This window comes from Dermacentor albipictus, chromosome 10 (genome assembly GCF_038994185.2).
Source record: "Dermacentor albipictus isolate Rhodes 1998 colony chromosome 10, USDA_Dalb.pri_finalv2, whole genome shotgun sequence".
Lineage (NCBI taxonomy): Eukaryota > Metazoa > Arthropoda > Arachnida > Ixodida > Ixodidae > Dermacentor > Dermacentor albipictus.
Window position 1 is genome coordinate 19,602,692 of NC_091830.1, and position 22,630 is coordinate 19,625,321.

Below are 22,630 nucleotides of genomic sequence, written 5' to 3' on the forward strand. Positions count from 1 at the left end.
GTGGCGACAACGACGTGCCGCTTTCAGGATTTAATTACGAAGGCCGATTTTGGATTTATTTTGCATGCTAATGTAGCAGTAACAGAGTCGCGTAATGCCAGTTCCTCGTGGTGCGAATTTGCTTCAGTGTTCGCGCTTGCGCAGATGCGCCAAAAGGGCCGTCGGACCTTTCGTGCGTGCGATTTTTGGATTATCGGAGTGATGAACTCTGCGAAAACGCACATGCGGCGAGGACGGGGAACCAATTACAACGCGGATCGTTACTGCATCATGTGAAACAGGCTTAAGAGGAAGCTTTAGCTCGGGCCGAACTCCGACCCGGCCTATTCAAATACATGTAAAACGCAGAAACGCTTTTCAGAGATGACCCCTGGACCGATTTTAATCCAATTTGTTGCAGTTGAGAAAGTTGTATTCTAGTGACCGTTGGAAGCGGAATTTCGATTTAGGACCTGAATATTCAAAGAATTAAAAAAAAAAATTGACAGTACGAAAAAAGTAGAAGCACGAAGTTTGCAAACTAACAGCACTGCATCAAGAACGGATCTCTCGGTTCTGCTAAACTGCACCCATTAGATAATTCAAAGTGGACAAACTCTTAACGTCTTAACTCTTAATCTTAACGTCAATTCTTTACGTTGTGTACAAAGGTTCTGAAAAAGCTATATTTCTATAGGCAGACACAGAACTTTAATTAGGTCCTGAGGTATGCTACCGCTCAAGGCGGTGGAGCAGCGGGCCGCTCCCACGTCGGTACGGGTACGCCGAGCATCACCACCGCGTCGCGGGCCCTCTGGACAGCCCTAAGTTGATGCATAAGCTCCTGAGCATGGAACTCTATTCCTATTTCCATATTACTAATTTTTTTTTTGACATTCGTGCGTAACATGTCAATTTTGTCCATCTTAGATGTCACAGTTCTGTGAATTGCCTCTAATAGTACATCATTTTTCATTGCCGAGTTCCAGTTGTAAACTCGATAGTTCCATTTTATGAAAACTTGCGATTTTTGCCAATTTTAATAAAGACTAGACCACCTGAATTGAAAATTCGAAACTAATTTGCTAACTTTCAAGTTTCCCTTTTAAATGGAACAAACCTCGTCATATTAGGTGCAGTGGTTGCCGAGAAAAACGAAGTCTTTACATGTATTTAGACACGAGCACCCGAGCTAAAGCTTCCTTTTAATGCGTGGTTTCGGCGCTTCCGAGGGTTGCTTGCATCTCGAGACGAACTGGTGAAGTCGGAGACTTCAGAAGTGTTCTTGAAATGGGGCGGCTCAAAATATTTGCAGAGGTTAAAGGGGAAAGCTGAGCCCCTCCCTCATTACAAAGTCCCTCAAATTGGCTATTTACATATTGGCTGCATGTTGATATTTGGCAATATGTTGTAGCCTGTATACAGGTATAAGTAACTCAACAGATTTCCGCTTTGTTATTGCCAGAATCTTGGGCATGCTGATTTTCAAATATCTGGAGCATCTCGGATATGGGTGCACATTGAATGCGTACCGAATTTGTATGGGTTCATACTGCAAAATAATTCGGGAGCACGCTAGCATCGAGAAAATACTGCCAAATGAAGCAGTGGTGTTTCGACGATTTATGTCTTCATTGAACTCGTCTGCCTGATAATTTGATCAACTTTGCTCTTCCTATCAAGGTCAGATTGGCCATGTTGACTGTACATAAGATAGTCTATGGATCCTAACAGGTGCAAATATCTACTAGACTGTGAAATGTCATCTGCTTGAAATCTGATTCAATATATACATTTAGGTACGTTATATTGTTGAAGCAAAAGTTTACAGAACTGCAGAACTCTCAAACAGAAGACATAAAGGCAGTGTGAAAGTTTTATTCAAGCTGCCTGAAATGCATCGGAGTTGAACTGTATCTTAAATGGTCTCGCAACTCGCTCTGCGCAGTTCATTGACGTATTGTAGAGTTTTCCACACGACCTGACCTTTCGCTCGAAACACACTTGCAAGCTCCCTATGCTAGAGAGCCATTATGAGTAAGTTTTACTCGCTCGCTTGTAAGCATTTTAGCTTGAAAATAGTTCAAAAGATGGTTGCTACTATGGATGAATAAAAAATTACCATCTATTTAGTGTCATTAAAGTTAAGATAAGGGTTTCGTACTGTGCTGCAGCACTGAATAATAAAGCCTACTTCTGGCAATAATTATATGCTTACTGCTGCTTGGTCGCAACATAGGGCTCAAACCTTGGAATAGCTTCCAAGTGGTCAACCTGTAGAAGTTCAATATTTTCATATGTTCAGGAGACCGAAACTCTTGCTTCATTTCAGTTTTCTCAACAGGGCAGTGCGTGAAAGTAGACGCAAATTTCAACACTACTTGCACTTGTATTTGTGCTCAGGTGGAGAGAGTGGCTCGGCGGACACTGTCCGTGATCCTCGTGGCTTCGCTGTCAAGTTCTACACTGATGAAGGCAACTGGGATCTTGTTGGCAACAACACCCCCATCTTCTTCATCCGGGACCCATTCTTCTTCCCCAGCTTCATCCACACGCAGAAGCGGAACCCGGCCACCCACCTGAAGGTTGGTCACTCTTCTGAATTCTTTACATGTGCGAGGTCATTGTGGATATGTCTATATACACTGTTGGTATTTCATATAGACTTGTCAAAGCCTGTAATGTGTACTCATCTTACTCCCAGCATTTATTCGTTTATAAGGCGAAGGTGCAGTTGACTGACTTAAGAGTAAAAACTTTACAGGAAACGTTAGCTTGGGGGCTCCTATATCTAAATACATGGAAACATTGAGATCGTTTGCCTTGGCAGCCACTGCACTGAATTTGATGAAATTTGCATTGAAAAGAAATGCAAAAGGAAGAGACATTTTTCTTTAGACCAGGAATTTTTTTTATTTATGGCAATGTCTGAAAAAAATATTGAGGGCCTAAATCAGTATTCCGCTTCCTACAATGACAAGAATTTCGCTTTCTCTCTGAAATATAACAAATTTTATTCAATACAGTCCGGGGGTTGCCTCATCAAAGCATTTTTGTGTTCATGCATTTAAACAGGCGGCATCAGTTCACCCCTAGCCCATGCTTCCTCTTAAGTATGTATACCAATATAAGGGGAAACAGAGTAGCCAACAAAATGCTCGGAGTCGATGGGGGTTGCCCCATATAGCGAATAATTGGAAGGCCCTCCCTAGGAGATAACTGCATTTATAAAAACATTCCCTTGAGGTGCGCTTTACAGCAGAAAGTGCAAAATTTGCACTGTAATGCCTCTGTCGCATGGCACGTGACAGATGCGAATGAAATTCACAGTAAATGAGTCATACCAAATGTCATTGCAGTCTTGCATTCCCTGTCTAAATGGGTATACAAAATAGCATTCACAATTGATCATGTTTATCGGCACACAGGCAATCAGCAATCGGCATGTGTAATTTCGGGTTGCACTTCACCCTGTGCAAATCTTCCCACACTTACAGCAGCGTGCGCGTCTTGTCGTCGGTCCAGTCCACTTTTAGCTTCTCATACTCCGCTGACAAATCTGCAAAACTGGCTTCCGTGGCTGCAAATCAATATGCAGAAATAAAAAAAAACGCGAGCTTTTGTAAATGTGGCTGGCAAGAGGTGCTAGCATCCAGTTGTAGACTGGGAACAAGAATATAGCTGCACAAGCTACTTCAACTATCATGCTGTACACATCATAAAATTGTTAAAATTCATAACAGCAATCATGAAAACTTTACTAATAAGATTACATTTTGTTTTAACTTGTCGATTTCATAATTTTTTGCCAAGCCCCTGTCATCGAGATTACATAAGTCGTGCTTGCATGAGTTCGGGAAGCTCATTCAATGAGCAATGCCATTAGCTGTGAGTGTTATTCACTTTGCCAGTGTAGAAGCAACAAAGATGGCATTAAGATGTAATCTCATTTGCTGCAAATTACATTACAAGTGCCATGTGTCAGGGGCATTACACCTCAAGTATAACCTGCACCCCTTTACTATTAAGGTTATCGAATTCTTGGTGCAGATATGCGCAAAGATATGGGACTGCTTAATTTACCAAGCTATATTAGTTGCTATAATTTGTGTTGCCACCATGTTGACACACTACCTGAATCTATCGGCCTCACATACAAGGTAGGTTGACTTTGAGGCTAAGTGTTCTGGAAAAAAAAAAGAAACCTTGCCTCATTTTTGAATAACTAAGGTACTTACATGCACAGAGAGAAAGCACATGCTTAGTTCCACAAACAGCTATCAACAGTCTTAGCCTTACACATACAACTTGCTAGTCATTTCGTTGCATCATGCGGCAGTTAATTGACCATGCAGGTCATGTATGAGACGATGTGCACTCTCAAACATTTGGCATATAGCAATTATTCGCCTCTGATACGTACGTATTGCCCGTCACATCGACATGATTTAGTAGAAACATGCATTCACTTAATTGTATATCTTTTTCCTGAACTCGTCAAAATAGTGCATTGCTACATTTGGATGAGTCTGTGAAAAATGAAACTGTTAGTCATTTAGTCTACACATACAAATGCAGCTACAAAATTGCAATGATTGTAGGTCGCTGTCTATAGCGATCAAATCTATGCTTTCAGTGCACCTAATTCTTGAGCATGACTAATCCAAATTAAGCTTGAACAAGACTTGGGAGTATAGTAGCTTTAGGAGCCATAGGATTATTGATCTTTGTTTCATACACATCATTTTTGGAATTTTGGCTCGTACTTAATATATATTTCTTGTAATAAAAAAGGACAAGGCAAAGGATATTACATGTGTATATATAGGCAAATATATTTTTTCTATATATGTGCAGCAGTCCTGAGCAATACAAATAGGAATGTCAAATTTGTTTTCAAGAAACAGGTACTCGTGATGTCTGACTTCAAATATGACATTTTTAACTTGCAATAGGTAGCTCTCCCTATGACATTTATTGGTATTCAGAACTTTCATGCTGCAAATTTTTGTTTCGCCACTGCAGAATTTTGAAAACAATCCTTTCTTCCCCTTGGATATTGCTCAAGGGGTTTAATAGTCCCTGAATGCTCTATACATTCAACCACTTTACCAATAACATTATCATATATACTGCCCAATGCTGTTGTTGTGACAAATGCTGTGCTAATGTATATTGACACATGTACTTGTCTTTATCGGGCGACAAGTTTTGCCGCTGAACAAATGTTATCGCACAGCGCGGGACGCGCCTGCATGTATACGAAGTTTCTTAAAAGTTATCGATGCTTCTATCTGCTGTCTGTTGTCGCTGAATGTTGTGTTATCTGATTTCATCGCTTGACACGAATGGTGTAGAACATTTTAGAAGGCATGCGGGTCCCAATGTTTAATCTGGAACATTCGATGATTACTATATAAAAGCCGACGCACTTGACCCGCTGATCAGATTTTCGACGATTGCAGAGCGTGTTCACCACTATCGTTGTGCTATAAGTGTAGCCTGTTTTGTGGGCCCAGGTTCGCCCAATAAAAGTTTTGTCGTTCACAGTATTGCTACTGTGTTATTCAACGTCACCACCACGTGACAATATTAATGTGCTGCCTTTTGCAATAAGTCAATTTATGGCAAGGTCACAACACATCTGATTTACCAGAATTCATTACCTGGGCAAGCATTAAATAACTACTAGCCATGCAGCAAGTAGTTAGATCGCCCTATAAAACTTGCTTGCTGATCATGGCACTTGCAACTGTTGTTTACAGCAATGTTGTTCTACCGCAAGTGCCCTCAGAATCCTGTTCCTAAAACAGGAGTGGCTATTTCAGGAGACGTGCCACAGTGATGTTCGCTATTTTTTGTGCAGGATGCCGACATGTTCTGGGACTTCATCAGCCTCCGCCCAGAGACCACGCACCAGGTCATGTTCCTCTTCTCTGACCGTGGTATCCCCGACGGCTACAGGCACATGAATGGCTATGGCTCTCACACCTTCAAGCTGGTCAACTCCAAGGGTGAAGCTGTCTACTGCAAGTTCCACTACAAGGTCAGCAATTGCCTTTCAGTGATTCGTCAACTGTATCGCAGCATTTGTTAAGTTTTTTTAATGCACGAAAATTTTGACATACTATTGTCATGCATGAGGCTAAATACTCATATGTACTTGATTAACATACCACTGTCAAGTTATAAGCCATTCAAAATCGTGCCACTCATTTTACTAATTTGCACAGCCTTGCTGTCAGTGTAATCGCCCTTGATATTTCATCTTGGAACAATTAAGTAATTTACCGTTGCTTTTTCTGGCATTCCTACCTTAAATTTACATGTCATAAGGTGCACATAATTGACATTACATAAAGACTCCCATGCTTCATTCCTAAAGGGGAGACAAGAGCAAGAAAAATGACACACTGTCGGACTCCGGTTCCTAAGCATTCTTTTTCCGTGGACAGGAAGTGGAACAATTTGCTCGACGAGACTGTCGCTGCATTCAAGAACCTATTTCCGATGCTTATTTAAGGCCCCAGTCCTTCATAATTTGTGGTCATGTCGGGAATGTGGTTACCTAAAACAATATATCTTGGAGTTCTGATTTTTTACCCGTGACCGACACACGTCCCTAGTGTACCCTCTTGCTGTCGTAATTTCACATTTCTGCCTCTGCTCTTCCATTGCAGGGTTTTTACTGTATGCAATGTACTGCCAGTACAGCGATACCCTCTAGGTGCTAGCAGTATATTTGGATGCATTAGTCAATTTCCGAACTGTATAGAAAGTGCAAAATTGAACTACAAACTTGTACTACTTAAGACTTGCTACTTGCCTCCAACTAGACAGCAATTGTTATTTTCATGTAGCCTTTAGTCATATGGGGAGTGGCTTTGAAATATCTTTTACTTTCTCACATGACCAGATATTTGACCACCATGTAGCATGTTCACCACTTTAAAGCCCCAGAGAGCACATTTTTGATCTCTTGAGAAACATGTACAGTCAATGTCGGCTGCAGAGTAGCTTCTGACAAGCTGGGCAAGCCAAATCGTCCTCACATTCACCGAGCATTTTTTTTGTTTATTCCAGACTGACCAGAAAATCAAGAACTTGCCTGTGCAGAAGGCAGATGAGTACGCTTCCAAGGACCCCGACTATTCCATTCGTGACCTCTACAATGCCATCGCCAAGAAGCAGTACCCGTCTTGGACCTTCTACATCCAAGTTATGACATTCGAACAGGCAAAGACCTGGAAGTTCAACCCCTTCGACTTGACTAAGGTGAAAGGCCAAAGTATAGCCACCACATGTTCTGTGGCATCTTGCTAAATAGTACAGTGCTACACAAAGAAGTTGTGAATGCTTTCCTTTGATGCCTGGCTAAACTACAATAAAAAGCACTGCATCATATTGCATAAATGCAGACAATAGTTACGGTTGCATATGCAATTCACTCTACTTGCTGTTAGCCAATTGCGTAAGTTTCACATTTAAGCATTGCTTCAAAGCAACAGAGTAATGTTTGCAAGACTTGCAGCCATCATAAATTCTGCCTAGATAATCTGTACAATTCATAACATCTTCAGCACTGAAGAAAGTGTTCTGGAACATGGATATTAGGCTGCCATAAATTTAAATGTTGTGGATTGTGCAAAACTTTATTTTTACAGGCCTTCAACACTCGGCTTTCAATTTGGCACACTAATTCAGACCCAAAAGTATATCGATTAAATTGCATATCGATTTTTGTTTTGACAGTAGCAAGGTGTCTGTAGGAGCACTTTGTCAGAACGTGGGTACGAGTCACCTTTCTTGTAATGTGTACTTGAGCAGTGTTGCTATAAGTACTGTGCTTACGCACTGTTGTCTTTTTGGAAGTGACACAGTGTAAAATTCCGACATGCTTTTCTGTTCTACTTACAATGAATGCACAGTGAAATGATAAATAGCACGTATGCTCCTGTTCAGGACTTCAAATCTTTCATGATGTGCATTCTTTTCCTTCATGTCATTGTGTTTGCATTTTGATTGGCAGCTCTGTAGATAGCTTTTCTCAATGTATGTTTATGTAATTTTGCAGAATAGAATGTGTGCTGAACGAAAGCTAGAACTCTGGGAAGGCAGACAAAAAGATTATTCACTTAAGAGTAGCACCTAGATTTGTGTTAATCTCGGGCTGGTGACTGTCCTTCCCTTTTGTGAAACTTCCTTGACCTCGGAGTTCTGCAGAACCGCTTTGCTGTAGTCAGCTGATACACAGAAGACTCTGGCATTTTATGTCTGTGTTCCTTATTGATTTGTGCTCATTTGGCTAAGTTCTCATACATTCCTTCACATATTTTGTAGGTGTGGCCTCATGCGGAGTTCCCCTTGATTCCTGTGGGCAAGATGGTGCTGGACCGCAACCCGAAGAACTACTTCTCTGAAGTGGAGCAGATTGCGTTCTGTCCTGCGAACCTTGTGCCGGGTATCGAGCCCAGTCCCGACAAGATGCTTCAGGTAGGCATCTTGCAAAGGTGGCTTAATTTATCGCTATTCACCACACTTCGACTGTTGTTGCCTTGTGCTCGTCTCGCAACATCCACAGGCTCCAAAACATCCACAGATCTCCAAAATTACTATTTGCACATCATTGTTTGCAGGCACCCAGTGCAGAAATTTCCTGAATGCACCCAGTGTTACTGTGCTCTGCACTTGTTTTGCACTCTGCAAATCTATTTTGTAGCACCTCAACAAGAGTACAAGCTTTTAGACATTCCAAGATTGATTGCCAGTCATAGGGTGCATACTCGTAGGAGCAGAATGTGCAAGAGTGGGGGATGGGGGACGAGAGGTTTTAGAAACATTACTTGCAACATGGTTGTCCATGTCAAACCATGTCCATGTCAAGTTTCCTGGTGCTCTTGCTGAGAGATACTTCTCGGGACACTTGTTAGTTAGCTCTATTGGTTAATGCAACGATGTGTGCGGGTGCTGTAACATTGCACTGGCTCAAGGATTTGCAAACTAAAATAAAAACATTACAAGGACACATAACATGTGCACTGCGTGGTATTAGGATAAACCCACTGAGTCGCCACCTTTGGCTATGCTGTCAATATAATTAACCCAGTGTACTTTGCCAGAGAGCCACTCGTACATAATGGGGAAAGAACTAAAGAAACCTTTGGTTAAAAACAAACGGTAGTTTGCGAATACCTGTGCAGACCTGAAAACTAAAGTTAATCCAGACTCTTCAACCATGGAGCTACACAACAGGACACATGTAGCTTTGGCACAATAAGTATTGATATACCATTTACCATCGCACTTCAATAAGATCGTTGGTCAACGCTGAAAATGTGCTTATGTCATCATCAGCAAATCTCATCTGGGCACTGATAAAACTTACTGTTAACACTTCGCAGTATGTCATGCGAGTAGAGCCACACTTTGATCTGCAAGCATCACTGGTGCCAACTAGGCATGCAAATATATTCAAATTCTCGCATTCATGCAGTATCTTTTTATTTGAATCTGTACTCAAGTTTAATACTAACTGTTCACAACATCAAATAGTTCAATAGTTTGCAGATGAACATGTGAACACACCTAAACAGCAAGAGGAACAAAAATGAAGTTTCATTTTTGTTCAGCACCGAAAACTAAGGCAGGTGGTATTGTAATGCAGGATAAGCACAGCGGGAGATGGTAAAAGTGAAAACATTCAACACTGCTCAGCCGCTTCATCAAAAAATGGTAAAGGGACCAGTATTTTCAACCACCCTTGGCCTGTTCTTATGCAATTTCTCAGATGCCTTAGATTTGTGGTCTGGTTCAGATTTTCACAATCTCTACATTTCATCCTAGAACAGTTTCTCTGGATGGCACTCTTTAGGTTACTTCCCTAGCCTTTGAGTGTAAGCGTAGTTTGGCAGTTGGATTGAGGCACTTAAACTAATCAATAAGTGAACACATAACGGAGAAGCATGTCATGTTTTTGCAAATTCTTGAATGACAAAAAAAATGCAACCAAGTGCAAACATTGCAAAACAAGGCAAAAAATGTTGCTTAACCACAGTACTAATCAAACTTTACTGCAATGTTTCCAAATTCGAGGTTAGCTACAAAGGTGTTCTGCTCTAAACTGCAGCTCTCTCACTGGTGATTACTCGTATACTTTCTAGACTCTCCTCCGTGAGGTGCAATTCAAAGCAAAGGGCACTGCACGAAGCAGCTCACTTCACAGCAGGTCCTGATCTCCGTTCGAGCGCTGCTCTTCCAGTGACCCGAGGATCATTTTGAGCAGACAAAGCATCTGCTTTATTGGCTTTTGACTTTCAGCAGTTGGCATAATGTACTTGGGAGGGCAGCGAAGCGACAAGTCGTGACATCAGCAGCTGAGGATTTGCATCCCTTCTGTGAGGTTTAGATTGAGAGTTCTCATAAATCGGAGCCTTCTCAAGATGTCATTTAGGAAAGCTGATTTCCAGCACAAAAACATGCTGTGATACCAATCAAGCAACATATAAAAAATGCATGCAGTGAATCTGAACTATATGTGCTGTGAAGCCAGACTTTTGTTTGCAGGTTTTAGTTTGGACGGGCTGAAAATAAGTCCTTGGTAGGAGCAGTACAAATTAAAATTAGTCTGGCTTGCCGTCGGTAGAGAAAGGGCTAAGCCTTGGGCTGTGATGTGAATATCGGTATTTCGTCGATAACGTTCACTTCTGAATAAATTTGAGCGATGCCATTTACAAAATATTCATGTTCTTTCCCCCATGTCTTTTCCCAGGGACGTCTCTTCTCCTACAGTGACACGCACAGGCACCGCCTTGGGCCCAACTTCTTGCAGATCCCTGTGAACTGCCCCTACAAGGCACGCACAGCCAACTATGAGCGCGATGGTTTTATGACTGTGAAGGAACAAGGTACAGTACAAGGCACTTATTGGCAAAGTACAACGTGATGTAACTGTATTTGTGGTCAGCAGCAACATTACTTGTTATTCATATGCGTGGAATGTATTTGAAGTATTTTTATTTCAGTGTGGGATTTGTATACATAAATACACAGCCTGTAGGATCCAACAGCTACTATGCCTGTCTTAATGCACACTAATACCGTATTTGTTGGAATATAGGGCAAGATTTTATTCCAGAATCCTTGTCCTCTAAGTTGCCTTATATGCGAAGCTGATGGATGATGAATGTGGTGTTTCGTGGCGCAAGGGCCAAATGTGGCCAAAGAGTGCCAGGCAATTACTGTTTTCATGTAACAGCAGCCCTGCCACATTCCTGGTGATCCAGATATTAAACTGCAGTGCAAACTGTACTAATTCGGACAATGGTGCTGTGCCGTATTTTTGTACACATAACCCACACCGAGAATTCGAAATTTCAACAGTAAAGGTGGAGTGTGGGTTATGTATGAATTTTGCTTTGTGGTCTCGCTTCATGGCAGTGCGAACTTCAGCTTTGCAATGTGGCTTCACCACACTGCAACTGTCGTTAAGCCCCACCTCAAAGGAAAGTTCCCATAAATCCAGTTTTGTCATCTCCCAAAGAACTCCACCCTTTCCTTGCCTCTGCATGTTGAAGTTGACCCCCCCCCCCCTTTCATGGTTGCAATACTGCGTCGGCTTCTCTATATCACCTTACATTGGTGTGCATGCCAAAATTGTTTTCTTGGGTCCTTCAACTGCACCCTTGCTATACATTCGCGACTACCTTAAAATGGAATAAATACGGTAAATATTTAGCAAGACCACTAAACAAGTTTTGCAAGAACAGAAGAGCTTTAATACAAGCCATAACACGATTCGGAATGAAATGACAACTTATTTTTTTGGAAACTAACACGAATTTATTATCCACATTTACAATTTCTTTTCCTTTACTGGGTCACTGCATTGTGACATTACCTTGCTTTTTATTGCATGTACCGCTGTGATACTTCCAAATTACCTTGCTTTTTATCAAATATTTGACTCAAGTTATTGATATTCATCCACTAATGCTAAATAAATTGCTTCATTTGCAAATATTTGGTTGGTTACATTGGGATGCACATAGGCCCTTGAGAGATCATCCACAACAAGAAAATGCCTGTAAATTGCCACATATCTGTTCAAATCAAATTGTTATCGTTAAAAGGCTATAGACAGCCAAAGTACTTTGTTCTTATGATGTAGCTTTGTTATAGTGCAACATCTTCAACACATTATTTGTGTTCTCGGAGAGGCTTTTTGTTGCTAGATCTGCTGATTGTCACGTCTATCTCATTATTGCTGTTTGTAGATGGAGCACCAAACTACTTCCCGAACAGCTTCTCTGGACCGGTGGATAACCTCAAGTTGAAGGAGCACAGCTTCCCAGTTTCTGGAGATGTCGACCGCTGGAACAGTTCTGATGAAGACAACTTCACTCAGCCAGGCAACTTCTGGAAGGTACGAAGCTGCACAATTATTATACACATAGCTGTTGGGCTAGCTGTTCATTCAGTGCGATTGATCAAAGAATGCTGCTGGATCGTTGTTCAACTACTGTTCGCCACTTGATGTCTGCATCCTCTTGTGAACCATGTTGTTCATTGACACCAATGAACATTGGAATAGTAATCAAACACCAATCTTATGAAGTTTGTTCATTTTCTTGTAAAAGGTTTCCAGAGAGGCCTTATAGGGCATCGAGCTACAAGATTTGATAGTACAAATGTTGATTACTAAGTTATCTTAGGAAGCTTTCCATTTCTTCATTCTGACATGTTCAGAGTGCAAGCATTGTGAAACGTGCGATTAATTCGTACGTACTTACTGCACTGAGCATCTCGTGGGCGTCTGCAGAGACGCCAGACATTTCAGTGGATAAATGAGTACCTGTAGAATTGTGCAATATCTCCTGCATAAATCCGCAATGGCATTATTCACTAAATGGTCATTCATTAACAACATGTGCAGCATATTCAAGTGTTTTCATGCATTATATTCGAGGCTGAGCAGTAATACTTCCATCTTATGGTTAGGATGTTTACTGATCCTCATTTTCAGAGGAGGTGTCTACTACGCCACCGTAAAAGCAAGCATGTTATTTCTTTCATGACCAACTATGCTGGTACATCTGTTAACTGTATTTTGAACTTGAGCCCTGCATGATGTGCAAATTGCCGATAATGTTGCTTACTGCTTGAGGTCTTCTCGAAAAATTGCTACTTTATTTGGCGATATGCTAAGCGCTCATAATTGAGCTGAATCTTGTCAGCTAAGTACATGAAGCTTAGTGAGGTTGTAACGATTGATTGTTTGAAATGCTGTGTGTAGAAAACATGGACCAAAGAAAAACAAAGTACAACAGTACTGGTTGTATTTATTCGAATCCAAGCCAACCACGATTCTATCTGATCTTCAAAATTCGGTATGCCAGAAACTAACAAAAATCCTCGAATGCAAGCCAACTGAGATAAGTAGTAAATAATCTCAAAACACAAATAGCATTTAATACGAGCCTCCGATCTCAGCCAAGAAATGGTCCAAGCTCTCTCACCACCATCATAGCTAGGTTCTTTGTCGCTGTCTTCTTCCATAACTCATGTCCATGCAGCGTGCTCTAAAGCCCCTCTATACTCATTTCCGCTGACCAGGATGGTGCATGGATGAAGCATCTTTAGCATGGAGGAAGAATATTTTAGCATGTACCACCACTGTGTGCACTCAACACAGTTGAAATGGTGCTTTCACCTGTGCTTTCGTTGGCTGCCGAGCGTATTACGATGGGTTCAATATCTTTTTGTGGTGGCACTAGCACAGTGTCATTTCTCCATTTCAGTGGCTCCGAACAAATCCTCGAATCTAAGCCTACCCTTGAGTCTTGCGACTCGCGTTTCTTAAGCTACCTGTTTAGATAGCAATAAACGGCATTTACACTAATTCTGAATGCTTTGCTGCTGCAGTTATTGTGTAATGAGATTCAGTAAGACAAGACGAGGCAACTTCTTCACTATAGACATGGATGCAGATTTTGTATCGCAGAGTGTATGTAGATTGCAAACACTCTTAATTGTACCGCATTTTATTTTAACGCCATATGTCTGACTACAAACATCTTCTCTTATGTTCTGTCTTGCAGATGCTGAGTGCCGAGGAAAGGGACCGCCTGACCTCTAACATCGCCAACCACCTGAAGGATGCTCAGGACTTCATCCGCCTGCGGGCAGTAACAAACTTCACCAAGGCACACCCCGAATGCGGTGGCCAGATCGCCAAGAAGCTTGAGAAGCTCGTGCAGGTGAGTCCACCTGCACCAACCGCATTTCAGCGTTGTCCGCTGCCATGCTGCTTGTGGTTCAAAGCTGTCACATAAAACTGGTAGTCATTTAATGCATCTTTCGGTTGCAATTTTGCTGCGAAAATGCAAGACTCTGAATAACAATAAATGGGCTTATTTGTGACCTAGTGTAGATTCATTAGGTTTTGCATCGGGTCACCTTGACCAGCTACATGGGGCTCTCTATAGCATGAAAGCCATTGCAACAAATATTGCTACTGTAAAGCAGCACTTTCCCTAACTAGTTGATGTCACAACTGTTCATGTGTATAAAGTTAAGTCTGGAGAAACTATAGTGGAGGAACTCAATCTTATCCTCTGGAAAGCAAGGCATGCTTTTCATTTAAAGCATGGGCCTTTCAAGCAAGCTTACCATACTTTTGATGTGCATATGCTGCTCCAAAAATGTTTGTTAGCTCAGCACTTATATCATTATATAAGTTTCAAAACATGTAAAACAAGGTATGCAGCCATACAAGATAACTACTTCGAACATAAGCTACTTGTGCTATAATAATTACATGCGAGTAAATATTTAAGGTGCTTACTATACTGTAACAAGTCATTTGTGTGAAAATGCCTGTGTCGGCTATTGCTAGCATGCCTGTGTAGTCATTGCAAAATGTGTTTAATATACTCCTGCCCATTCGTAGCAACTTAAGATGCGCTCTTTATAAATGCTTGACATTTTATGCGGCAGGGATTGCTTTGTACTCGGTTGTGTTCTGAGTGACTTACTCTTGCTGCTCAGTTGTACTCCTAAATGCAATAACATGACTAATTGGTTTCATAGATATTATACGTTCAGAGGGGACTCTCATTTAAGGCATAGGTGATATTTCGGTGCTTTTAGCTCTTGTGACCTTGCATCAAAGTTCTCCAGTTCAGGCACTTGTGGATTTCTTAAATGTGTGTAAAACATGTGGTTCCTTTATTGTGATTTGGCATGCTCGGATTGAAACAGTTTGTGTTATGCCCACTCATTTGGACTTAAACTACAGCTCCTTGGTCACTTAACCTGCCTCTCTCCCATTCCCTGTGTTTTTCATTTTGTTGTAACATAATTTGTCTTTCAGTCTTCAGTGAAGATTGTGTTTCCAAATCGATTTTTCCCAAAGTAGCGACAACTTTGAGCTTGACCGAAGCGAAGGCCATTAATTCAGAGACCTGGTTCTTGGTATGTAATGTGTATCTGGGGAATATTTACAAGTGCAGGTGCAAGCTTGAGGTGCACGGGACAGAGGAGTTAAGGCATGCTTGCAAATGTCCATGCAGTTCTTTCAGAAACAGCATTTTTCATTTGGCACGTTCGTTACATGCATGGGAGCTCGAGATGTCGAGTTAATATGCACGTACCTCCGATTCTTGCAAACTGCACTACGTGGGTTCGTTCTGGGGCCCACTATCACTGCTGAAGACATACCTGCATTGAGCCGCAGTGTTTTCTTTCACACTGAACTTGCGAGTCGGCATGAGGACAACCTGTAACGACAAGCTGAAAGGTGCGTGTGCACATGTGCGCGAATGCAGCCATAGACTGCATTCATTGCATGCTCAAAAAACATGCTTTTCTAAAAGCACGAAGGGAGCAATAGGAACACCTAAGCAGTTTGCTAGTGAACTTGAGGCTCTTTGGACCACATGGATTAGGCAGACTTGTGGGCCAAGTAGCATCTCTGTATGCTTTGGCGACCAAACCAGAAATGCGTGCAGTCTGTGCTGGTGGCAGAGAAAAAAGATTCCCTAGATGGAATGGATATGGCACATCGTGTCATTATTGTATCAAGTACCAAACAATACCCACTGCTGATTTCTGCATTCAAACAAAATTTTATTGTAACCGATTGTGGTTTTGTCGGAAAAGCCTGGATCCCTGTGTGATGTGGTGTACTCGAGCATTTATGTCCACTACGGAAGGGTAACAGTAATCGCATTTTTGCTTCAATTTCATGTTTGGTTCTATACACAATCAATGATGTGAAATGTTAAAAAACTCAGACAAATTTCAGTTTTGAATAGACTATTCAGTTTGAGGACATAATCAAATAGGACAATATTCTATGTGTTCGAAAAATACAAATAATTTGCACACCACTACTCAGTATACCATTGGATATTACGTTGTTTCTTTTTCTAAATGTGAAAATTATTGCTAGTTTTGTCAGGTGAAGGTCAGGTTAGTGCTTGTCTCGTTCGAACTGTGCAAGTTGATGGTTGCCCATGTTCACGCATGTGCTGTCCACTTTTTCTGTGCCAGTTAAAACCCTGGTTCATGAGGCCATTTCTTGGGATCTCTCTAGGAAAAACCTAGAACGCATGGTATCGAAACATCAGCTTGCAGTTGGTGAGCACCCCTCCCCATGAACACATTTCAGCACTGCTTAGCCACCAGTCGCGTCCCGCACACCCCGGCAAGTTTTCTGCATGCTAGAAACGCAGCTTCCACTGTTCACGGCTCTAGCAAACGCCTCGATGCACCAAATCCTGAAAATTCAGACTGCAGTAATAACGCTGCGAAAAGCAGTGGTTCTCTTCAAGACTGACAGAATTTCAAGAGCTTTCCTTTGCTGCACCAAACGCTTGGACTGCGTGCACTAGCCTATAAACTTTTTAGACCCTGTACATTCACCTGTTTTGTTGGTTGTGATACTTTCAAGACTCCCATTCAAGCAAGAGAAGTCTCGGATATTTTTTTCTTGGGGTACCAATTTCGTCCAACCATTCTTTTGCATTAGAACTTGTTCACTTCCCCCGCCGTAAAATTATTCTTCACTGCTTATAATTAGTTCACCACTTACACAGCAATATCAGTTAGCGTGTTACAATAGTTCTTGACATGTAACCATATCCTTTCTTTTTCTGACAGGACAGTCATCCCCGATTTCACGTGAATTCGTAAATCAAGTGTTTTTACTGATGTCCTGAACGAATTAATTTCTGTGCAAATAGGATTTAAGTAAAGACTACATTTGTAATAATTTTTTTATTGTCTTTCACTTGTGCAAAAAATAATGCAACAACTAACTCGTACAAGCATGTTCAGCTTCCCCCTTAAGTCTTTCTACAGAAAAGCTGGAGTCATGAATTGCCTATCGTGCACAGAAAATTGCACATTAGCCTGCTTGCTTGCATGTGAAATCGACACGCGCTAGTACAGAACACTTCGCACTGGCACATTATTTTCATCCCACAATCACTGTTGCACAGATGCCAGTTCTTGATCATTGAAACAGATTATAGATACACTACAGAAACAGTTCATTATCAAATCCTACAGTTAGCTTGTTTACTTTTAATCTGTCTTGGGAAAGAGTTTGAGCGTCAGCTATGTCACTCTGTAATGTAATATTTTAAGTACAAACTGCTAATTGAGGTAGTGTTCAGCATATCGTGAGTCAAAGAACCAAATAGAGCTTTTGAGTTTCTACGTTGTGAACTAATGAGCATTAAGTGCAGTTGCTAAAGGTGGGTTAAATTGAAGCCAGCTGAAGTGTGGCAGATCACAACGGTTGGAAGAAGTCTGTTTTGGTAGCATTTGAATGAAGGAAGCAAAAACAATTACACTAAACTGCATTATGCAGTGACCTAAATTTTATGAATCAACATAATTTTCAATAGTCTCATGCATAATTTTTGCGCCGGTAACAATGATTTTCCTTTTTTTTTCTTCTCCGAAGGATTTTGTCGGGGCTGGAAAAGTATCGGTTTGAGTCGCTTGAAACTTCTTGCACTTTTTGCAGGCAGGCTGCGCATTGTAAAACCCAATTTTGTAGCAGTTAATGCTTCAAAGATAACATCAATCCTGCTTCCAGACCTAATGAGAAACGTCGTCAATACCACACTATGGCTCAGTTTATAAGACCTTGAACGTAGAGGAATATATAACTAAGGCTCTTCTATACTGTATTTTTACTACACCGTTAAGCAAGACTGTGTGCCAAACTTTCCCTCGAGTTCTGATAAATGTTGGGAGTACCTGTCATTGTCGTAGCCACTTTATCATTGTAGCATGATACTTCACACCGCCTCGTGCTTTACGTTTTTTGAATTGTATTTTCCTTCAAGCTACTTATTCACTTGGCGGGAAAATCAATGGCCTGCACTGCTTGGCACAATCGTAGCACAAGCATGGCCATGTCACAAAGTGGGAAGGCTTGACAACCTGCTCGTTTTCTGATGCTACTGCTTGACCTCCAATGGTCACTGCTTCAATATTTGTTTTGCAAATGTCTTCCCACATGAAAGTAAGATGCCAATCATGTTTTCTTGTATTAAAGCCCCGCTCCAGCAACACAGCTGTAAGTGAACTTTTTTTTTTTGCTGCTTTCCACCCACTACACCTTAATTGCACCTTCTTTGCACCTTAGTTTAGCACCTTAGTTGCACTTATTGAAAGAAAGACAGCTTTAAGGATATTTAAGGCTAAGCACAATTTGGTATTCAATATTGTAGTTACACATACCGAATTCAAGTGCATTTATCGCAGCCTTTTCAGAGCGACCACCTATAGGTTATGTTCACAGGAAGTTCAAAGCTCTATATATTACTTCGGTGCATAAGCATCCAGGAATACCCTGTGCTGTGCGATTTACTTATTACCTATGTTGCCAAAGATTGAGTTGAAATACAGCAAAAGGAAATTGAAGGAGGAAATAAAAAATTTGATATTCGTTCAGTCAATTATGTTTGTCATTTATAACCATGTATAGCATATTTGTTTCCTTATGAGGATTCTAAATTCATGGGTTCTTTATCGGAACTTCCAGGGCTACTATGTTTTCTTTATGTTCAATGATATGTAACTCCTTTTGTGTAATGTTTGCCTGCATTCTTTTTTTTTTCATGTGCAATGCATTTGCACAGTGCTTACAGTAGTGGCCACATTACTGCAGGTTGAACAAACATAAATTTAATGCACTTCTATATTTTGCAGTGCTGCTGCAGTGGTATCTCATTGTAAAGGCCAGAAGGATGTTCACTTTTGTGTTTACTTCCATGAATGCACTTTAATTCTCATTATTTCGTATGCACTTGCAACAAGATGCTCGATAAGAGCTGAAAGCTGTTCTCTTGTCGTATACATTGCTGCATTGCTTAGAAATAATTTCTGAAGCCCAATAGTCATTGTCAGTTTCGCAAGGAATTGTGCGATCTATAGCTTTCCGTATAGCCTTGGTATTTATTAGATATTTTTATCATTCAAATGCATGGCAAGAAATTGCTGCAGTGTGTAGTATATATAAATCTGCAACATGTGCCACCAGAATCTTTCTTGGCACTTAATCTCGGCACTCTCGTGAGTCTCATTTCCTGGAATTGTTTTCGGTACTCGTGTGATGTGCACATCAATTCTGGTGACTGCGAGACTCCTTGTAGAACTTTTCTTGGAGTTATTTGTTCTCTTCAACAGAAAGAAACTAGTGTGTTAACAGATATGTTCGTGAAGCTTTTCCTGATCGAGATCTGTTGTTTCTTTGCAGAGCGCGAAACTTTGAGGATCATCTGCTACATGAACCCTTCACTGATCAACTTCATCCTGGGAGGTGGTGCACGTAGGCCTTAATCTGCTGCCAGTAACAGTTGATGTTTCCCGGGTGCTTCGTCAAGTTACTCGCAAGCACTGCTGCTATGGTGTCTTTTACTTAACTTGATTGTTACACTTCCCTTTCCTTGTTGCTGGTCAATAAACATTTGTTTGCTCTTTTTTCTTGCTTATAGCTGTACTCTTTAGCTAGCTGTTCAAAATGCACAACAAATTGATAAAACTGAGTCTTAAGGGTTGCAGGTGATTTGAACTAAAGCCCACATACAGGTAAACAGAATTTAGACCAACAGGTGAGTGCGTACTCGATAGTCTATAGTAATAAGTGCCGAAATGTTTGCAATGTTGCTTAGTGTTTTTTTTTGGGGGGGGGGGGGGGTGCATGGCTTGAAATACATTTGTTAGCACTTGAAGAAACTATATAACATTTCGTAGTTGATCATGACTAAAGGGAAACTGGAGGAACATGAGGGGCTGCATCATATTTAAGTTTGCTTTGCAGGAAAATGGCTAGCTTTGAACTGTGGCGTCTATGGTAGGTAGCAAACCACGGCTACAATCAAATGCAGCGATTGCTTTGTGCAAGGCTAGAAAGTGCGCTCGTGTGCACATCCTCCTGTTGGGCTGTGCTATGCGGTGCGGACTGACTGTGTACGGCACGGGCTTGACTGATGGGTAGTAACCGTACGTAACGATACTGCAAGACTTGGTCCTTCTTCCGTGTATCAACATGTTCAGGAAAGAGTGAGGTTCTGTTGAAAAGAGCGTTTCGGGGAAAGGAGACCACGCTCCGCAGAGCCACACATGACTGCAAAATTTGGCCGAGATGTTCACAGTAGCGTATAGATCCATAGTTGCGTGCACTATTTACTGAAGGGAGCTCTGGCACTGGCGTATATGGGAGCTGTAGTGGGGCTGGTCGGGGCAGCATGAATTATGGGAAGTAGATGTACTTGCCTAAACTTCATCCTTCTGGCTTCAAACGGTTTCGTGACTTTGTAAGCTCGTCATTTTCAACAAAGTATTGTGATGAATAATTAAGAAAACATTGAATGTGTCCTACCGCAGGATTTGAATGCAGGATCTGCAGTATAGAGGCCCGATGTTGAAGGCATTATGCCACAGATGCATGCATAGACAAGCAGCATAGAACGCCCTTGTGAAATTCTCGTGCGCTGGTCAGCACAATACAGCACTACACGGATTTTGATTCGGCCACCTCGACAGGCCGAATCGCTGCAATTAATAGCAATTAGGTGTGTTCGCAGAGTATTCTGCACTTGGAAAAGCATACAGTACTCTGAAATTTCGGGCAATGAGGCAGATCATGAGGGGGGAAAAAGGCAGATAAAGCGTATAATAAAACCACATGAACATCTGAATCCACAAGCATGAATATCGGACGAATCCATGTGCTCCCCATCGACGTGCTAAGACTGCTACCAAAAAAAGGATGGCTCTTCCGTAATCGAGAGTAGATGTAAGCATAAAATGGCTACCGGCAAAGCAGATTGGTTGGAGATCATACCAACCACGGTATTGAAATGGGTGTAGTGCATGTTCGCAGTGGCACAGCACACGAACCTGTTTTGAATTGAACCTCACTGCAGCTGTGGTCTCGGCCAAACAGTCATCCGCAGCGCGCCGGACACTGCCGGCTTCTACACGCAGTGTGGCGCCATCTCTCGGGCCGGCGTAAAACCCGCGCCGCGGAACTCGCGGACGGCTGGCGTTGAACAGGCAACCCTGTCTCAGTGCTAATAGACAATCAAGCGTACGGTTCCCTGTATCTGCTTTTTGAACGTCGCTAGTGGAAATGACAAAACTTCAGCGTACTAGAAGTTACAGCTTGAGTGATATTGTGAACAAAGATTAGGAAGAATTAACTCGGAAGCAATATCTTTTCTAACTTGTTTGGGCTGTAACTAACGTATGTAATGCTGTACCAAGGTTTGGGGACCAGAGACCGCATTTTCTGAAGTTCTAACTGGTTGCATGGATGATCTCGTTTTGTTCTCGCAACTTGCCCGTATAATGGCTCTGGCTTTTGGCTCAAGGTCACTTGTTAAATTTCCCCGCTGTCTGCTCGCCCGCGTGGTATGTACAAACACATGCTCGCATATGTTCCTGCAACATTTAGAAAACTTCACCAATTACTCACCTGTCAAGCCAAACTGCTGTCCAATAATGTGCCAGCGGTTGGCGCGCAGCTCCTTGTCCTTAAAATCGACGTTCTATTTGTCATAGAGGCACGCATATCCGCGAACGGTTTCCAAAAACGCCGCCATTGCGAGACTTCGTCGACGTCTCGGTGGCGGTGTGGGAAAAAAAGGCTTAAAGGGACACTAAAGTTTACTATGAAGTTAAATTAAAGTGATAAAGCAATGCTCTAGAACGTCTAAGGCGTAAATATAATCGCGAACAGAGCTTTAGCAACCGAGAAATTGAGGTAAATGCGTGACACAATTTGAGACCCCCCAGCGACATTCCGGTAATAGTCCGATGACGAAGGCACTCCCCATCATAATTTATGTCACTAGTACTCAACTACTTAAATTAGAAAGAACATTTCATTACGTTATTACAAGGAAGAAAATGCTACTTGTCTACTTCTGTTCGATTTCAAGAAAAAATAACATTTTGACGTTACCCTTCAGTAGTGTGGGTTGTCGACAGGTTTCGTTTTCGCTCGACTCTGCGCCACGCGCGCTTTGGAGTTTCAGTTGTTTCGCTATCGCGTCGTGCTGCGCTGGTTCTGCTGGCTCGCGAAACTTGCATTTGGAACAAGCAGCGAGAATGACACGTCCATGTGATG

At 41.7% G+C, this 22,630-nt stretch overlaps 1 protein-coding gene across 3 annotated transcripts in view; it reads left to right on the forward strand.

Annotated features, from left to right (window-relative positions):
- Cat (Catalase) overlaps positions 1 to 19,977 on the forward strand; it is a 53,216-nt gene extending 33,239 nt beyond the window's left edge. Inside the window, exons 4-13 of one of the 3 annotated variants that reach the window (XR_010567359.2) lie at positions 2,383 to 2,564; positions 5,846 to 6,025; positions 7,063 to 7,254; positions 8,320 to 8,472; positions 10,748 to 10,883; positions 12,252 to 12,400; positions 14,076 to 14,234; positions 15,350 to 15,450; positions 18,551 to 18,571; positions 19,754 to 19,977. Coding sequence is in view for 2 of the 3 variants with exons in the window: in XM_065443792.2 (XP_065299864.1) it covers positions 2,383 to 2,564; positions 5,846 to 6,025; positions 7,063 to 7,254; positions 8,320 to 8,472; positions 10,748 to 10,883; positions 12,252 to 12,400; positions 14,076 to 14,234; positions 18,551 to 18,571; positions 19,754 to 19,768 (1,187 nt within the window). In the remaining variant the exon portion in view is untranslated. The remainder of the gene's footprint in view (positions 1 to 2,382; positions 2,565 to 5,845; positions 6,026 to 7,062; positions 7,255 to 8,319; positions 8,473 to 10,747; positions 10,884 to 12,251; positions 12,401 to 14,075; positions 14,235 to 15,349; positions 15,451 to 18,550; positions 18,572 to 19,753) is intronic. The other 2 variants (XM_065443792.2, XM_065443793.2) reach the window with 2 other exon arrangements.
- The last annotated feature ends 2,653 nt before the right edge of the window (positions 19,978 to 22,630 follow it).